General features: G+C 41.4%; 1 protein-coding gene across 2 annotated transcripts in view; it reads left to right on the top strand.

Moving 5' to 3' along the window:
- Positions 1–708: 708 nt before the first annotated feature.
- Positions 709–13840, top strand: part of ticrr (TopBP1-interacting, checkpoint, and replication regulator) — a 45727-nt gene continuing 32595 nt past the window's right edge. The window contains exons 1-8 of one of the 2 annotated variants that reach the window (XM_059952893.1): positions 709–1442; positions 4320–4629; positions 6382–6614; positions 6828–7068; positions 9683–9815; positions 9910–10046; positions 10563–10766; positions 11319–11470. In XM_059952893.1, the coding sequence (XP_059808876.1) occupies positions 855–1442; positions 4320–4629; positions 6382–6614; positions 6828–7068; positions 9683–9815; positions 9910–10046; positions 10563–10766; positions 11319–11470 (1998 nt within the window). In that variant the 5' untranslated portion in view covers positions 709–854. The remainder of the gene's footprint in view (positions 1443–4319; positions 4630–6381; positions 6615–6827; positions 7069–9682; positions 9816–9909; positions 10047–10562; positions 10767–11318; positions 11471–13840) is intronic. The other variant, XM_059952894.1, reaches the window with a different exon arrangement.

Genomic DNA, 13840 nt, shown 5'->3' on the forward strand with positions numbered 1-13840 from the left:
TTGTTTTTGCTGCTAAGATGCTGCTGTAAGAGCTCCTCCTTCAGATATTCACGTCTTCACCTCTTAAATCCAATTTAAATGAAATTATAATAAAACGCACCATGTTGAATATAATGAACAGAAAAGATTCTGCAGATCAGAAACAAGAGAAAATCTGCAGATGCTGGAAATCCGAGCAACACACACAAAATGCTAGATTCTGCAGATGTTAGAAATTCACATTTACAAATACAGAATGCTGGAGAAACTTAGCACCATCTATGGAGAGGAATAGCAGTTTGATCAACGGTTTCGGCCCGAAACGCCGACATCTCCATAGACGCTGCCTGACTTGCTGAGTTCCTCCAACATTTTACAGGCTCTGCTGAATATGGTGCAAATACCTTTTAAATGCTGCAGGATTTTAAAAAGACAAACTTTAAAATTTTAAATACATCTATGACAATCCACCCATTGGCTACGCCTTCGGATTGACTGTTAAATTTTCCAATCAAGTAACAAAAATGTTTCTTCGAACACAATTGGCAATTTTGCAAAGTATTTTATCCAATTAACTGTATCTATGGATACGTCGAAAGCTATATGGCCAATCGCTGATTGAGCTGGAAAGTTTTGTGGCCAATCAAATACATTGACCATCCAAGTCGCTAAAATCGAACCAATGAAGTTAGTAGGCGGTTTGTAACTCACCCTATGAGCAGACGGTACGACGCATCCTTGACCAATGAGCGCTTGGGCATGAAAAAGGCGCCAAGAACAGTTCACCCAAGTCGAAGAAAGAGATGGCGACGGCGATTCTGTAGCCGTGGCAGATGGCGAGGGAGTGAGGGCTCCCCGGGCCCGGCAGGCCGGCCATGGTGTCGCACAACCTCGCCTTCCTGGTGGACACGGCGACGTCGGAGCGCGACCTGAGCCCAGCCCTGGTGCGGCGGGCCGCGCTGCGGGTGCTGCTGCATTCGGCCTGCCGCGCCGGCTTCCAGGACGTCCGCTGGGCTTTTAAACTCTTCGACTCGGCGGCCGCGCGTGGCCGCGTGTCCCGGGGCCACGGCTTCAGGGAGCTGCGGCTGGAGCACCTGGAGGAGCTGGAGGAGGCCCTGAGCCGGGGGTTGGGGCAGAGCCGGCGGCGGGGGACGGCGGCCGCCACTCAGACGGCGCTGATCGAGGCCCTGTCTGACTACCCGTGGGACCGGCCCGACATCACCTCCCCTGCCAAGTTGGGCCGCGGGTCAGCGGCCGAGGCCCCGCAGCCACGGCCTCGCAATGTCCTCTTCCTCTTCGCCCCGTGCCCTCTCTCCCGGGCCGACCTGGGCAGGTTCCTGCAGCTCTCGGTCGCCGACAGCTGTCACCAACTGGCGGAGAAAATCATTCCGCCGCCGGCCCGGGCACTACTCTCCGGCCACAACATCGCCCTGCATTGGGTGGACACTCAGCCCTTGCAGCAGGTAAGCGGTACACCCTGATCTCACAAGCCGCCCCTTTTAAATCTCTAGTGGCACTGACACCAATATACAAGTACAGTATCGGCCTATTGCGTACTTCCTAGTCTAGTACGTGAATTAAATCGCAATGAAAAGTGTGTTTGGAGGAGCATCACATAATAAAACACACACAGAACTGAATAGGTTAGGACTTCATTCCTTGAAACGCAGAATATTGAATAAAGGTATGATAAAGGTATACAAAATTATAAGGGTTGGGTAAAAATAGGCTTTTCCCACAGATTGGGTGGCTCTACAACTAGAGGTCATGGGTTAAAGGTGAAAAGTTTAAGAGGAACATGAAGGAAAACTTATAAAGAAAGTTGTGAGTGAAACGAGCACCATTTTAATATTTAAGAGAAGCTCCGATCGTTACATGGATAGTAGGGGTATGGAGATAGGCTAGATGGACTGAAGGGCTTCTTTCTGCTGTACCTTTCTATGACTAATTCAAGCTATACATAAAACTATGCCTTGCATTGGGAGGAGAACGGTCTGCAAAAGCATGACGATAGTCAGTGCAAAGAAAAATAAAGACATAATCAAAGACAAGTGTGATAGTGCAAGAACATAAGAGATAGGAGCAGGAGTAGGCCAATCGGCCCCTCAAGCCTGCTCTGCCATTCAACAAGATCATGGCTGATCCAATCTTAACTCTAGTTTTCACCGAATCCCACAAGGCAACAGTGCCAACCAACAGGGCACCATGCCACCCATTTTATTTTATTATTCATCCCACCCAAACCCATGTGATCACCCGGGGGGGGGGGGGGGGGGGGACCGATTTGCCAATTGAGGAGAAAAAAATCTGGAAAATTCCTCTCCGACCCATCCAGGCTATTGAAAACTGGTCCAGGAGATCACATGGCTGATCTAAACCTAGCTTCATGTCCACTTACCTGCTCGCTCACTGTATCCCCATTGCCATTTTTATCCAGGAAAATATCTATCTCCGTTTTGAATTTATTGAGTGTAGTAGCTTCCACGGCCCCACTACCCTCTTGAGTGAAGAAATTTCTCCTCATCTCAGTCCTGGAAGTGATCTTTAGTGTTCCATTGATGCCACAGGGTTAGGACTGTGCAGGTAGATTCAAAAACCGCCACACAAGTAGGTGTGTGTACAGATGGAATGAAAAATCTACTTTGAGCAGCATCACAAGCTCATAACATCAGAGATAGTGTATTCACAAGCAAGACATATGTAATACAAGAGAGAATGCTCTCAACAATTTTAAAGTTGTCATAGTGTTGCTAATATATTGATTATGGTTGTGCATGTTGGCTAAAGAACCTGATAGTTGTAAGGAAGTAGCTGTTCCTTAATTTTAAACACGAGAAATTCTGCAGATGCAGGAAATCCAAAGCACCACACACACAATGCTGGAGGAACTCAACAGCTCAGGCATCCTCAATGGAAATGAACAGTCTCCAGACCTTTCCTACATACCTGGCTTCATCTGTCACCTTCCAACTAGCCTCCTTCCCCTCTCCCCATCCTGACCTTTTTTTCTGGCATCTTCCACCTTCCTTCCCAGGCCTGAATAGGGGTCTTGGGCCGAACATCAACTGTCTGTTCTTCATGGATGTTGCCTGACCTGGTGAGTTCCTCCATTTTGTGTGCATGCCTGAACCTGGCAGTTTGGAGCCTCTGGCCTGACTTGTACCTCCTGCCTGACAGTAGCTGTGAGAATAGGGCATGATTTGGATGGTGAGATCCTTTGGTAAATGACATCTTTCTGACTATTTCATACAATAAAGCATTTGCTCTTGCTTTTATATGATACCATGGCCTCAGCCCTCTTATGTCTGTTAACCCTTTTTCCAATTAAGCCTGCTGAATGGAATCCCAAACCTTAATTATGATTAGGGTGTGGATCACCTTGTCCTGACACTAGATTCCCAAATTGGTTACTACTCCACGATCCATCTTGGCAAGAGGTTTCCAAGAACTTAATAAGGTATAAATTATTCTTGGACTTGCCTCACAATAGACTGGTGTCCTGTTCCGGGGTGGGGAGTCTCGTGCTCTCAGTGGCTTCACACCACTGAAACTGGCATGAGCACTGGCCTGATGAGCCTGTAAGGCTCGGGACAGACTTTAACTTAACTATTCTAGGACTTGCTCTGCCATTCAGCAAGGAAATGGCTGAGAAAGAACAAAATGGTTCGTTTATGGCAAAGCCACCTTAGCAACAAATGTAACATGCTTATGAACTTGTGAAATTCCTAGCCAAAGATGTTCAAAATGGAGAAGGGGCATCAGGGAAAGATGCAGATCACCATGGTGGAGTCTCTTTGGGAATATGTGAAACACAGAAACTCCTACCCTGCCCTATTGAGCATAACATGATCCACCTGTCATCAGGTAGTGACCCTAAGGAGGCTTGACAAATCGGTTGGAATCTACAAAAATGGACTGGCAGTAAATCTTGCTTGCCCTATAGAAAAACATTATGGAATACTTAAGAACATCAAACTGCCCTGGTTCCCTGACTTAATTCATCATTTAAAAAAAAATCTCATTCCTTCCATGGTTTGCTTTTGAGGCTTCCTATAATGACTGAAAGAATGGTGTAGATCAGGGGTTTTTAACTTGGGCCCCTTGCTTAGTAGTATTGGTCCATGCATTAAAAAGGCTGGGAAAACCCTTGGTATAGATAGAACTCCTCACCACATTTAAAAATAAAAAATATATACTTTGTCCATGTAATGTGACATAACTTAATGGAGAGGTGAGCAACTTCTTGTTAAAGAACTGGCTGTGCATATTTATGAACACTTGTATGACTGCCTGGTTTTGTTCTGAAATGACATTCTTTAATTTGTTTTCTCTCCATCTAGTTCGTTGGAGCTTCCGATCATGTTGGCTATAGGTTAATTTCAGAGGTGATGCGATTGGTTGGTGGGAGCTTAATTCCATTTGCTGCTTTAATGGAGCTTTCACTTAAAGATTCTTATTTACCATTTGAAAAAACTTCACTGGACTCTCAGCTCAGCCAGAATGGAAAATATACCAAGGAATGTGTAAAACAGTTGAAAACAGTGGATGCTTTATTCCCATTTGATTGCACCATGAATTATTTTGTTAGCATTGATAGTTTCTATCGAAATACATTTCCACTACAACATGGATTAGTGACTATCGCACAAGGTAATTATGACTACTTTGTGATCGCTGCCAGAATTTAGAGAATGTACTTTGGTACTGGTGTTCTAAACATGATTTGGGATTATAACTTTGCCTTTCCTATCTTGTGTTCTGATATTTAACTGTTTTACAGAAAAATATTAGTACTGTTGCAAAACAGTTTCTCAGAGCATGCACACAATATAAATCTAGACTTGGTGATCAGCCTGCCTTTAGTTAAGTAGCTGTCAGTGTAAGGAAGGTGACATCAGTAGGAATATGAATAATATGGAATTTCTAGTGGGTGTTTGATAATGTACCATGTCATAAGTTTACTGATTCGTAGGCCACACGGTCTATTGTATCAATGCTAGTAAAATATAATCACCCAGGCAGATCTGATCATTCATCACAGCACTGAATGTCAAGCCCCTCACACCCTCAAACCAACTACAGAATAAAGTCTCCAAACATACTTTCCCTCTCCTAGATGGCAAGACTCAGTCCTCAATCTCCTTATAGTGATGACTATCCTAAACTAGCCCAAGTATATTCTCTGGTTCCCTATCCATTTTTTTCCCTCTTTCCAGCAGTTTCATACACTTAATTAGCCACATAACAGATTTCACAGCATAAGGCCCACAAGATGAGGAGTAACATTCGAATGGATAAAAGATTTCTTAAAGAGAAAGCAATCAGAACTAATGAAATATTTTTCTGGTTGGCAGATCATTACCAGTGGATTGCTACAGTGATCGTCAGTGAGCCCTCAGTTAAATAAATGGCTTAGTAAATCTCATAGTATTGACCAAGGAAGCAGGGCTGTGAGCTGGAGATGTTGGAGTACTTTTAGCAGACAGAGTTGGAAAAAGCACAAGGAGTATGTGGGATTCACTGATAGGATCTGGAGAAATGGTGCTATTTGGTAAGATTAGTGGAACAGCCATGATTCTTTTAGATGCGAGGAATCTGAGGAATTCCAAGTACACCACGCAATTAGGGCAAGTTGGATGTCAGCCTCTAATATAGGAGAGCAAGGGAACTTTGCTGATATTTTTCAGATTTGGTGAGACAGAGATGTCATTTTGTCTTTGTTCTTACGGAAGAATATACTGACCTTGGAGAAAATAAAAGTAAATTACATGGTTGATTGCCGGGGTGAGTGATTTGCTCTTCAGTGAGTGAGGTAATTCAAGAAGAATAACAATAGTTGCCATTCTAAAATTTAACTGCATTTTCCACTGGAGTTTAAAGGCAAAGTTATCTCTGAGATAATGTCGAGAGCTCAACATCAACAGGACCCTCATCACCTAAGACATGCCATCTTCTCATTACTAGCATCAGGGAGGAGGTAAAAACAGTTGAAGACACAGGTTCAATGTTTTAGGACCAGCTGCTTCCCCTGTGGCAGATTTCTGAATAGTCCATGAACTGTGCCTTTCTATTCCTCTTTGTATTATTTATTGTGATTCTACTGCTGCCACAAAACAAATTTCATCACATATTTCGATGATAATAAGCCTGATTCAGGTTCTTTCCCTTATCCTGAGCAAATTTTTTCCCTCAGTATAAACTTTCAGAGGCAGGTCCATGTCTTGATCTCCATGGAGATTTGTTTGTGTAATCATCAATGTAAATCTTAACAACTGACTAAATTTGAACTTTAGGTTATTTCTTAGAGACGCTACAAGATGTTATTTAAATGAAAGTTCCAGCAGTGATTCTACTGTTTATTTTGAGTGTTGTTTATATGTAAAAATGTCTGTTTGTGAACAGGAGGGCAGAAGATTTGCTGTCCTATCACTTTGGAACCAATTTCCTGTACTCAGGAATATCTGACCGATTCAGTGAATATTATTGTGAAAGGAGTTGTGAAGAATTGGAATCCAAAAAGAGGTGACTTGTCTACACATTCTTGGGTCTTACAGCAAAGTGAACAGAAAAAAACTAAAGATAGCAGTCTCCTTCAACGACTTCTGCAGAAAATGGCTTACAGTGAATTGCACATGGTGGGTATTTTGTTTTGGTAAGAAAGATTTGTTAACATCTGTGTATCACTGCCATGTTGGAATGATATCACAGGAAATATACTTGGTGTTTACTATTTGTAGCGTTTTTTTATCCTGCATTGTGTTGCATAACATTATTCATATTAAATCTGTAGCCTTGGGAAAAATTAATAAGTACTTAATAACACGAACATTATGGTGTTATTTTTACAGGTTGCTGATATAGAGATGACTAATGATTGCCTGCCCACATGTACAGGAATACTGTCTCCCTTGCATCATAGTACTGCAATTGTCACACTAATTCGGGCACAGTCACCAGAGTTTGAGGAGCTTCTCTTGCAGGCAGGCATAACAGAAGAGAACCACGAAATGTCCTCTGAACTCTCACACATTGTGGACAAAGCACTGAGCCTCATTTCTGACAGTCCTGAAGAATGTTTGACAAGTTCAGGTGAGTAAAAGTAGCAATAATATTGCAAATTTTTGATGATTGCATTCCCCGTGGTCTGTAATAAGAATGTAATTCTGTGAACATTCAGATTCTGAATTTTAAACTTGAGTGAGGATATGCAGTAGATTTTGTGGGTAAAGATTATATGTGGCTTTGATTTGCTTCAGCGCTTATATAGTGCTTTAATTGTGTATTGTTTTGACTGCAGGAATCTGCTTTGTCATCTTCTATTACGGGGCAAATGGAGGTGACCATGCAATGAGTTATTTAATCTCATTTTAAATCTAAGAATGCATATTTCATTAGAAGAGTTAAGAATTAATGTCTTTTGATGCAATATAATAATGGTCAAGAGAAAACAAAATATTTCTTCAACCCTTCACTTCTGTGTTAGAGATTCCCATCTGCTTCAAAAGAGCCCAAGAGGAACAGGTTGAGCTGCCTCTACAACTATGACAACTACAAAATTTATGGTGATGAAGTTCTTTGCGAGGTCACTCATACCTAAAGTAATTCCTGCCTGAGCAAGGACCTGGACCTGCTACAATTTGCCTACTACCACAGTAGATCTAAAGATTAATGATCATTGAGTCTCCACTCACTTTGGAGACCCCTGGACAACAGCAGCATGTACATCTATTGCATCATGGTATTCAAAGCCATCATCTCCTGACTACTAATCAACACGCTTCAAGATCTGGGCCTCTTACCTCGCCTGCACTGAATCCTCAACTTCCTTATTGGGAGACCACAGTCAGTATAGATCAGTAATGAGATATTCTCCTTACTGACCGTCAACACAGGCCCACATCAAGAATGTGAGCTTAGCCCACTGCTCTACTTTTTACACTCAAGATTGTGTGGCAAGGGAAAAACCATTTATAAATTCACTAATGGCAGAATCTCAGATGGCAAGAAGGATTTGTACAGGAGTAAGAGAAGATCAGCTGGTTGATTGGTGTCACCGAACAACCTCACACTCAGCATCAACAAACTCGGAATTAGTAGTGGACTTCAGAAAGGGAAAGTCGAAGAACATACACCAGTCCTCATTGGGGGGTCATTGGTGGATAAGGTGAACAGCTTCAAGTTCCTCAACAGCATTATCTCAGAGGATATATCTGGGGTCCAAAACATTGATGTAATCACAAAGAAGACCATATGCGAGCGGCTCAAGAGTTGCGGAGATTTGGTATGTCACCAAAGATTGAAGATTTCTACAAATGTACAGTGGAGTGCATATTGTCTGTTGGTTGACAGCCTTTAGGGATCCTCCAATACATAGGATATCAAGATGCTGCGGAGCATTATGGACTCAGCCAACTCCATTTTAGTACAGCCCTGCCCACCATGGAGGACATCTTATAAAGGTGGTACCTCACTGTAGCGTTTCTGCAAAACAGCAAATTTCACCATGTGCATTGGTGATAATAAACCTGAGTCAGTTCGTAGGAATGTATGCCATTTGATTTGTCAAGGTGATCTGTGCATTTTAGTTTTTTTTATTCATTGCTGATACTAGTATGATTTGTTCACTATATATATTGGATGGATTGTGACAATTGCAGAATTTTTTAACTACTGGTCTAACTGTTGGGCTGCATAATTTCTGACATCTGTCTTCTAATTTTTGATAATTTTTTTTCTCTTTTGCAATTGTTTCCCTTGAGGCAATGGTGCTTAATCAATCCAAATTTATTTTACAAATCAAGGATGTAGGTAATTGGACAGCAATGCAGCAAAGCATGTAATATTTGAGGTGATTGTTTTGTGTAGTCACTGGAACAGGAATTCAAAGTTTAAATCTTTACAAATTATACTGAAATAGAAGCTAATTGACTTTGGTTGAACTGTTTAGTTCCTATATTACTTGCTGATTTAAAAAAAAAATTGTTGCTTAACATTTCATGTTTAAAATCGATAGTGAAATCAAGAGTTCACAGTGTTGTCTAGATCTGTTTGATACCTATTTGATGTTAAAAGTCGTGATATTTGGCAAGGTTATCTGCCATTGTTATTCTCTGGAATCGGTTCTAGTTGAGGGGTGGGGAACAAATGTATGGTGACCCTATTTTTTAAAAAATGTAAATGAAGTCACTGAAATAAAAAAATACTACAAATGAAATATTAATGCTAAATTCATCTACTATAACACCAATCAAATCATAATTACGCATCTTTACAAGATGAATTCAGAAGACTAAGTAGATAATTTAACATTTTTCTTTCATATTGTCTCAAATTTATGTAAACTAGCATCAAAGTGCAAATTGTGCAAACGTTGACTACTGAAACATCTGTGACTGATTAAGCATAATATACTGTGCACATTGATGTTGCAGTCTGATTCCAAAGCCAAATTTGCCCAAGGTTCTCATAATCTCAGCATTCCTTTGAAATTTTTTTTACTCATCTGAGTAACCATTGCCATGCATTCACTGCTCACTTGAATCATGTGCTTATGTAGAGTTTGTGGCTTGGATTTATCTGCTCTCTGTTCAGGTATTTCAGTAATGTGACCATCTCTTCATCATAGCGTTCAGCTTCAGGCACTCTAGCTTTGTCATGTGGTATAAAACAGGAAAAAAATTAAAAGTAATTTTCTTCCTCCCAGAAGATATTACTGTTCCAGACTGGGTGCACTTGGAGTTGTCGGAGACCTCCCACCAAAATATTTCCTTTGTTGAAGGGTGGTTTCCATTATCTGAATTATCAGGAGCAAGCTCCACTCTAATGAAATCATTCAGGTAAATTATTAAAATCACTTCAATTCTTGAAATAGCAAGCAGTCGAATCCTTCTTAAAAGTAAACTTTTATGTTTATAAACGTTTTTCTATTAGATCGATTGAAGCCATGGATAACAAAGAGAATGTAGACTCTGAACTTGCTCTAACTGGTCATTTAGCTGAGTTTTACCAGAAGAAATCTGCAGGTGAAGCTGGAGCAAATATAGAGCGTAAAGATAAAAGAAGAAGATGTAAGTGTTTTCTGTGACTTAAATTATGTTGCTGTGAATTTTACTTATGATGCATCTTCTCTCAACTCCCACTATTGTGGTTGGGTTATTTGATTATTTCACCATTTTATGGTATGAGTACTATATATGAATATTTTTGTGATCATAATGTCAGCAAGCTATTCAACTTATCAGATTACTAAATGTTGCGGATAGGAATAAATTTAACTAAAAAAATTTTCCTGGTAGTGCAGATAGCACCTGTAGAAAGGAAAACGGGTATTTTATTTGATGATCTTTCTTTAGAATAAGTCATCAGGCTGAATGTAGCCACCTTTGTTTTCCTCTTCCACAAATGCTGTCAACTCCAGTATTTTATGTTTATTTCAGATTTCCAGCGTCTATTTTCTTGTTTTCGAATAAGTTTTAAAACTTTGAAACCTAACGTGACAGATCTGGCTTTGCCTCATTATACTTAAACTATATTATCTGTCATTTTCTCCTCTGGTTCTCCGAACACGATTTGATAAATTAAAGGTGGTCCGCGAACTCCCATCCGACAAAAGATGAAATCCATGAGTCGCTCTCTCCAGATGTTGAATGTTGCTCGACTAAATGTGAAAGCTCAGAAAAGTCAAACAGATGGGGCACAAGCACCTTCTGGAGGATTATCCACCAATCAATCCAAAACACGTTCGGGGGACAAACGGAAAAATAAAAAAGCGAGAAAGGAAATTGCAGGTTGGTCTCAGTACTGACCTAACATCCAAATTATAAATGGTACATAGTTCAAAGATGGCTTCTCATCAGATCATTGGAATGTTGAAAATGGTAAGGTAGATGGTCCCTGCATAAACTTGATTTGCTAGTTGGAGGGTAAAAACATGAGAGTTGCTCATTATTTCTACATTTGTTGAAGTATCATCGCTATGACTGATCAATATTGGATTAAAGGAATATGGAATAATTTTGTATTATTTATTCACTCATTTGAAGCTGGGTTGAAATAGCATTCAGTGAATAGTGAATCTGATTCTGCAGGGTGATGACTGATTTCCTAGGAATTTGTCTCTTTAAAAAAATACTGAAATATCATTGGGAATTAGTTTAGCTTTGCAGTACTAAAAGGACATGTAGTATGGTGACTAAAACAGTATACAATGCTATGTTAATATTTGGGGGAGTATTATTAGAAAAAATCAATTTGAGTGTACATTTGTGTTTTATTACACCCTGTTTACCACGGCACCAATTTGCAACTTTTAAATTGACTTCTATATCTGTCTCTTACAGATTTTAAAAGTAGTGAGGAGATGGTATCTAGCCTGAAAACGACTTACCAGAAATGTGTTTTGGAAGAAGAACTGTCCCAGTTCAATTTCATAAAAAATGCTGTCACTATTATTAAGATGTATCTAGAATCTGGTAATGCTGAAGATCTTGAGGTATTCCATCTTTAATTTGATAAATTACTCTGAAGTAAAGATGTGTTTTAAATGTACCACTGTGTCATTTCATGATTTGAGTACTTTTGTCATCTTTTTGGTATAGCACAGTATTACATTGTTTATCTTGCTTATTCTGTTGCTACATCTTAGAAATTATTATGCAAATTGAAATATGCTTCGTTAGCTTCTGAAAGAATGGAAGTAGTGTTTCGTGAACATTAGTGCTGAGGGGCTATTCATTTTGGTAGGAATGTGAAGAGATCATGAGGTCTGGAACATTGGTCTTTAAACCGTGTGAATTGGAATCACTAAGTGACTTGTAGAATTTAAATATGTTTATTATCAAAGTACATGTACTGTATTCACCAGGCAACATCAGATTGATGTATGATGGTATCAAGAAGGTCCTTGGCCTATTGCAGAACAAGACAGCACCCCTGAAGTCATCAGCAGTGGAATAATCACTCATAAAAGCAAGCAGATGCAATGTGTTCTACTCTGAGCTCTACTTGAGGGGAAAATGTTGTCATTAGCTCAGCCATTGTTGCCATTGATTGTCTAGCAGTCATGGATGAACTCGACTCTGTACCAACCATTGAGGATCTCAACAGGGCAATTGACAGTCTGGCCCCAGGGAAAGCTCCTAGCAGTGATGGGATTCCTCCAGATCTGATCTAACACTGCAAGAGCTCACTCCTCCAACCTTTATTCAAGGTCCTCTGTCAGTGCTGGAAGGAAGGAGACGTACCACAGGATATGCGTGACTCCAAAATTGTCACTTTGTACAAGAACAAGGGTGATAGGAGCAACTGCAACAACTACAGGGGTATCTCCCTCCTGAGTATTGTCAGCAAAGTCTTTGCTCGTGTAGCTCTGGCACGACTACAAACTCTGGCAGAACGTGTCTGCCCTAAGTCCCAATGTGATTTTTGCGCAAGGAGGTCAACTGTTGACATGATTTTCTCACACCATCAACTCCAGGAGAAGTGCAGGGAACAACAGAAACCCAGAAACAACAATGTTGCTTTCATCAATTTGACCAAGGCATTTGACCTTGTCAGCAAGAATGGGCTCTTTCAGGTTCTCCTCAAGATCGGCTGTCCCCCGAAACTCCAAAGTATCATCAAGTCATTCCATGATGACATGAGGGCTACTGTTCAGTGTGATGGCAGCTCATCAGAGCCCTTTGCTATTCGTAGTGGAGTCAAACAAGGATATGTGTTGGCCCCAACATTATTTGGTGACATCTTCCCTATGCTATTGAAGCAAGCGTTTGGGACATCGACAGAAGGCATCTACATGCATACCAAGTCTGATGGGTGGCTGTTCAACTCTGCATGCCTGAGAGCAAGAAAAAAGGTGCGAAAAATCTTAATACGTGACATGCTCTTTGCCGATGACGCTGCTATAACCTCGCACACCAAACAGCAACTACAAACTCTCATGGACCGCTTCTCTAAGGCAAGCAAGGACTTCGGGCTTACGATCAGCCTAAAGAAAACAAATGTCCTTGCCCAGAACGTAGTGGAGACACCGGTCATTACCGTCGAAAATTATGATCTCGAGGTGGTCCACGAGTTCACATACTTGGGGTCAACCATTAGCGACACTCTCCCTCGATGCTGAAATCAATTGGTGTATTGACAAAGCAACATCGATCCTTGCTCGTCTCTCCTCGCGGGTCTGGGAGAATCTGAAACTTGCTACAAAGACCAAGACTGCCTTGTACAATGCATGCATTATCAGCATCCTCCTGTATGGTAGCGAGACTTGGACCATCTACTCCAAACAGGAGAGGAAACTCAATAGTTTTCACCTGTGCAGCCTTTGCCGCATCCTCAGCATCACCTGGAGGGACGAAGTCCCAAACTCTGAGGGCCTCTCCCATGCTGGACTTCCCACAAAGTTCACGCTTTTAAGACAACGCAGACTGTGCTGGCTGGGCCATGTCCATTGTATGAAAGATGATAGACTGTCAAAGAACACCGTCTATGGAGAACTAGCAACAGGCAAGAGGAACGTTGGTAGACCCCAACTTCGCTTCAAGGACCTCTGCAAGCGTGACATGAAAGCCTTAAAAATCAACAGTGCAAGAAGGATACACCAGATGACTGCAACAAATGGTGAGGTACTCTTCAGCAACACCTAGAGCAAGGTGAAAGAGTGATCCTGAGTCAGTTTGAGGAGCGGAGAGGACAGTGGACAATTCCACGACGCCCTACACATGAAGCAACTGTGGCAGGGCCTACCGTTCTAGGATCGGTCTCGGTGGCCACAGTTGACGCTGCGCGGCAAACCAGTGACTACCAGAGGTGCAGTACCCATGGTCGACCATGACCGACGGAGGCCACACACCCTACCCCATTG

Source organism: Hypanus sabinus, chromosome 28 (genome assembly GCF_030144855.1).
Source record: "Hypanus sabinus isolate sHypSab1 chromosome 28, sHypSab1.hap1, whole genome shotgun sequence".
In the NCBI taxonomy this organism is placed as follows: Eukaryota; Metazoa; Chordata; class Chondrichthyes; order Myliobatiformes; family Dasyatidae; genus Hypanus; species Hypanus sabinus.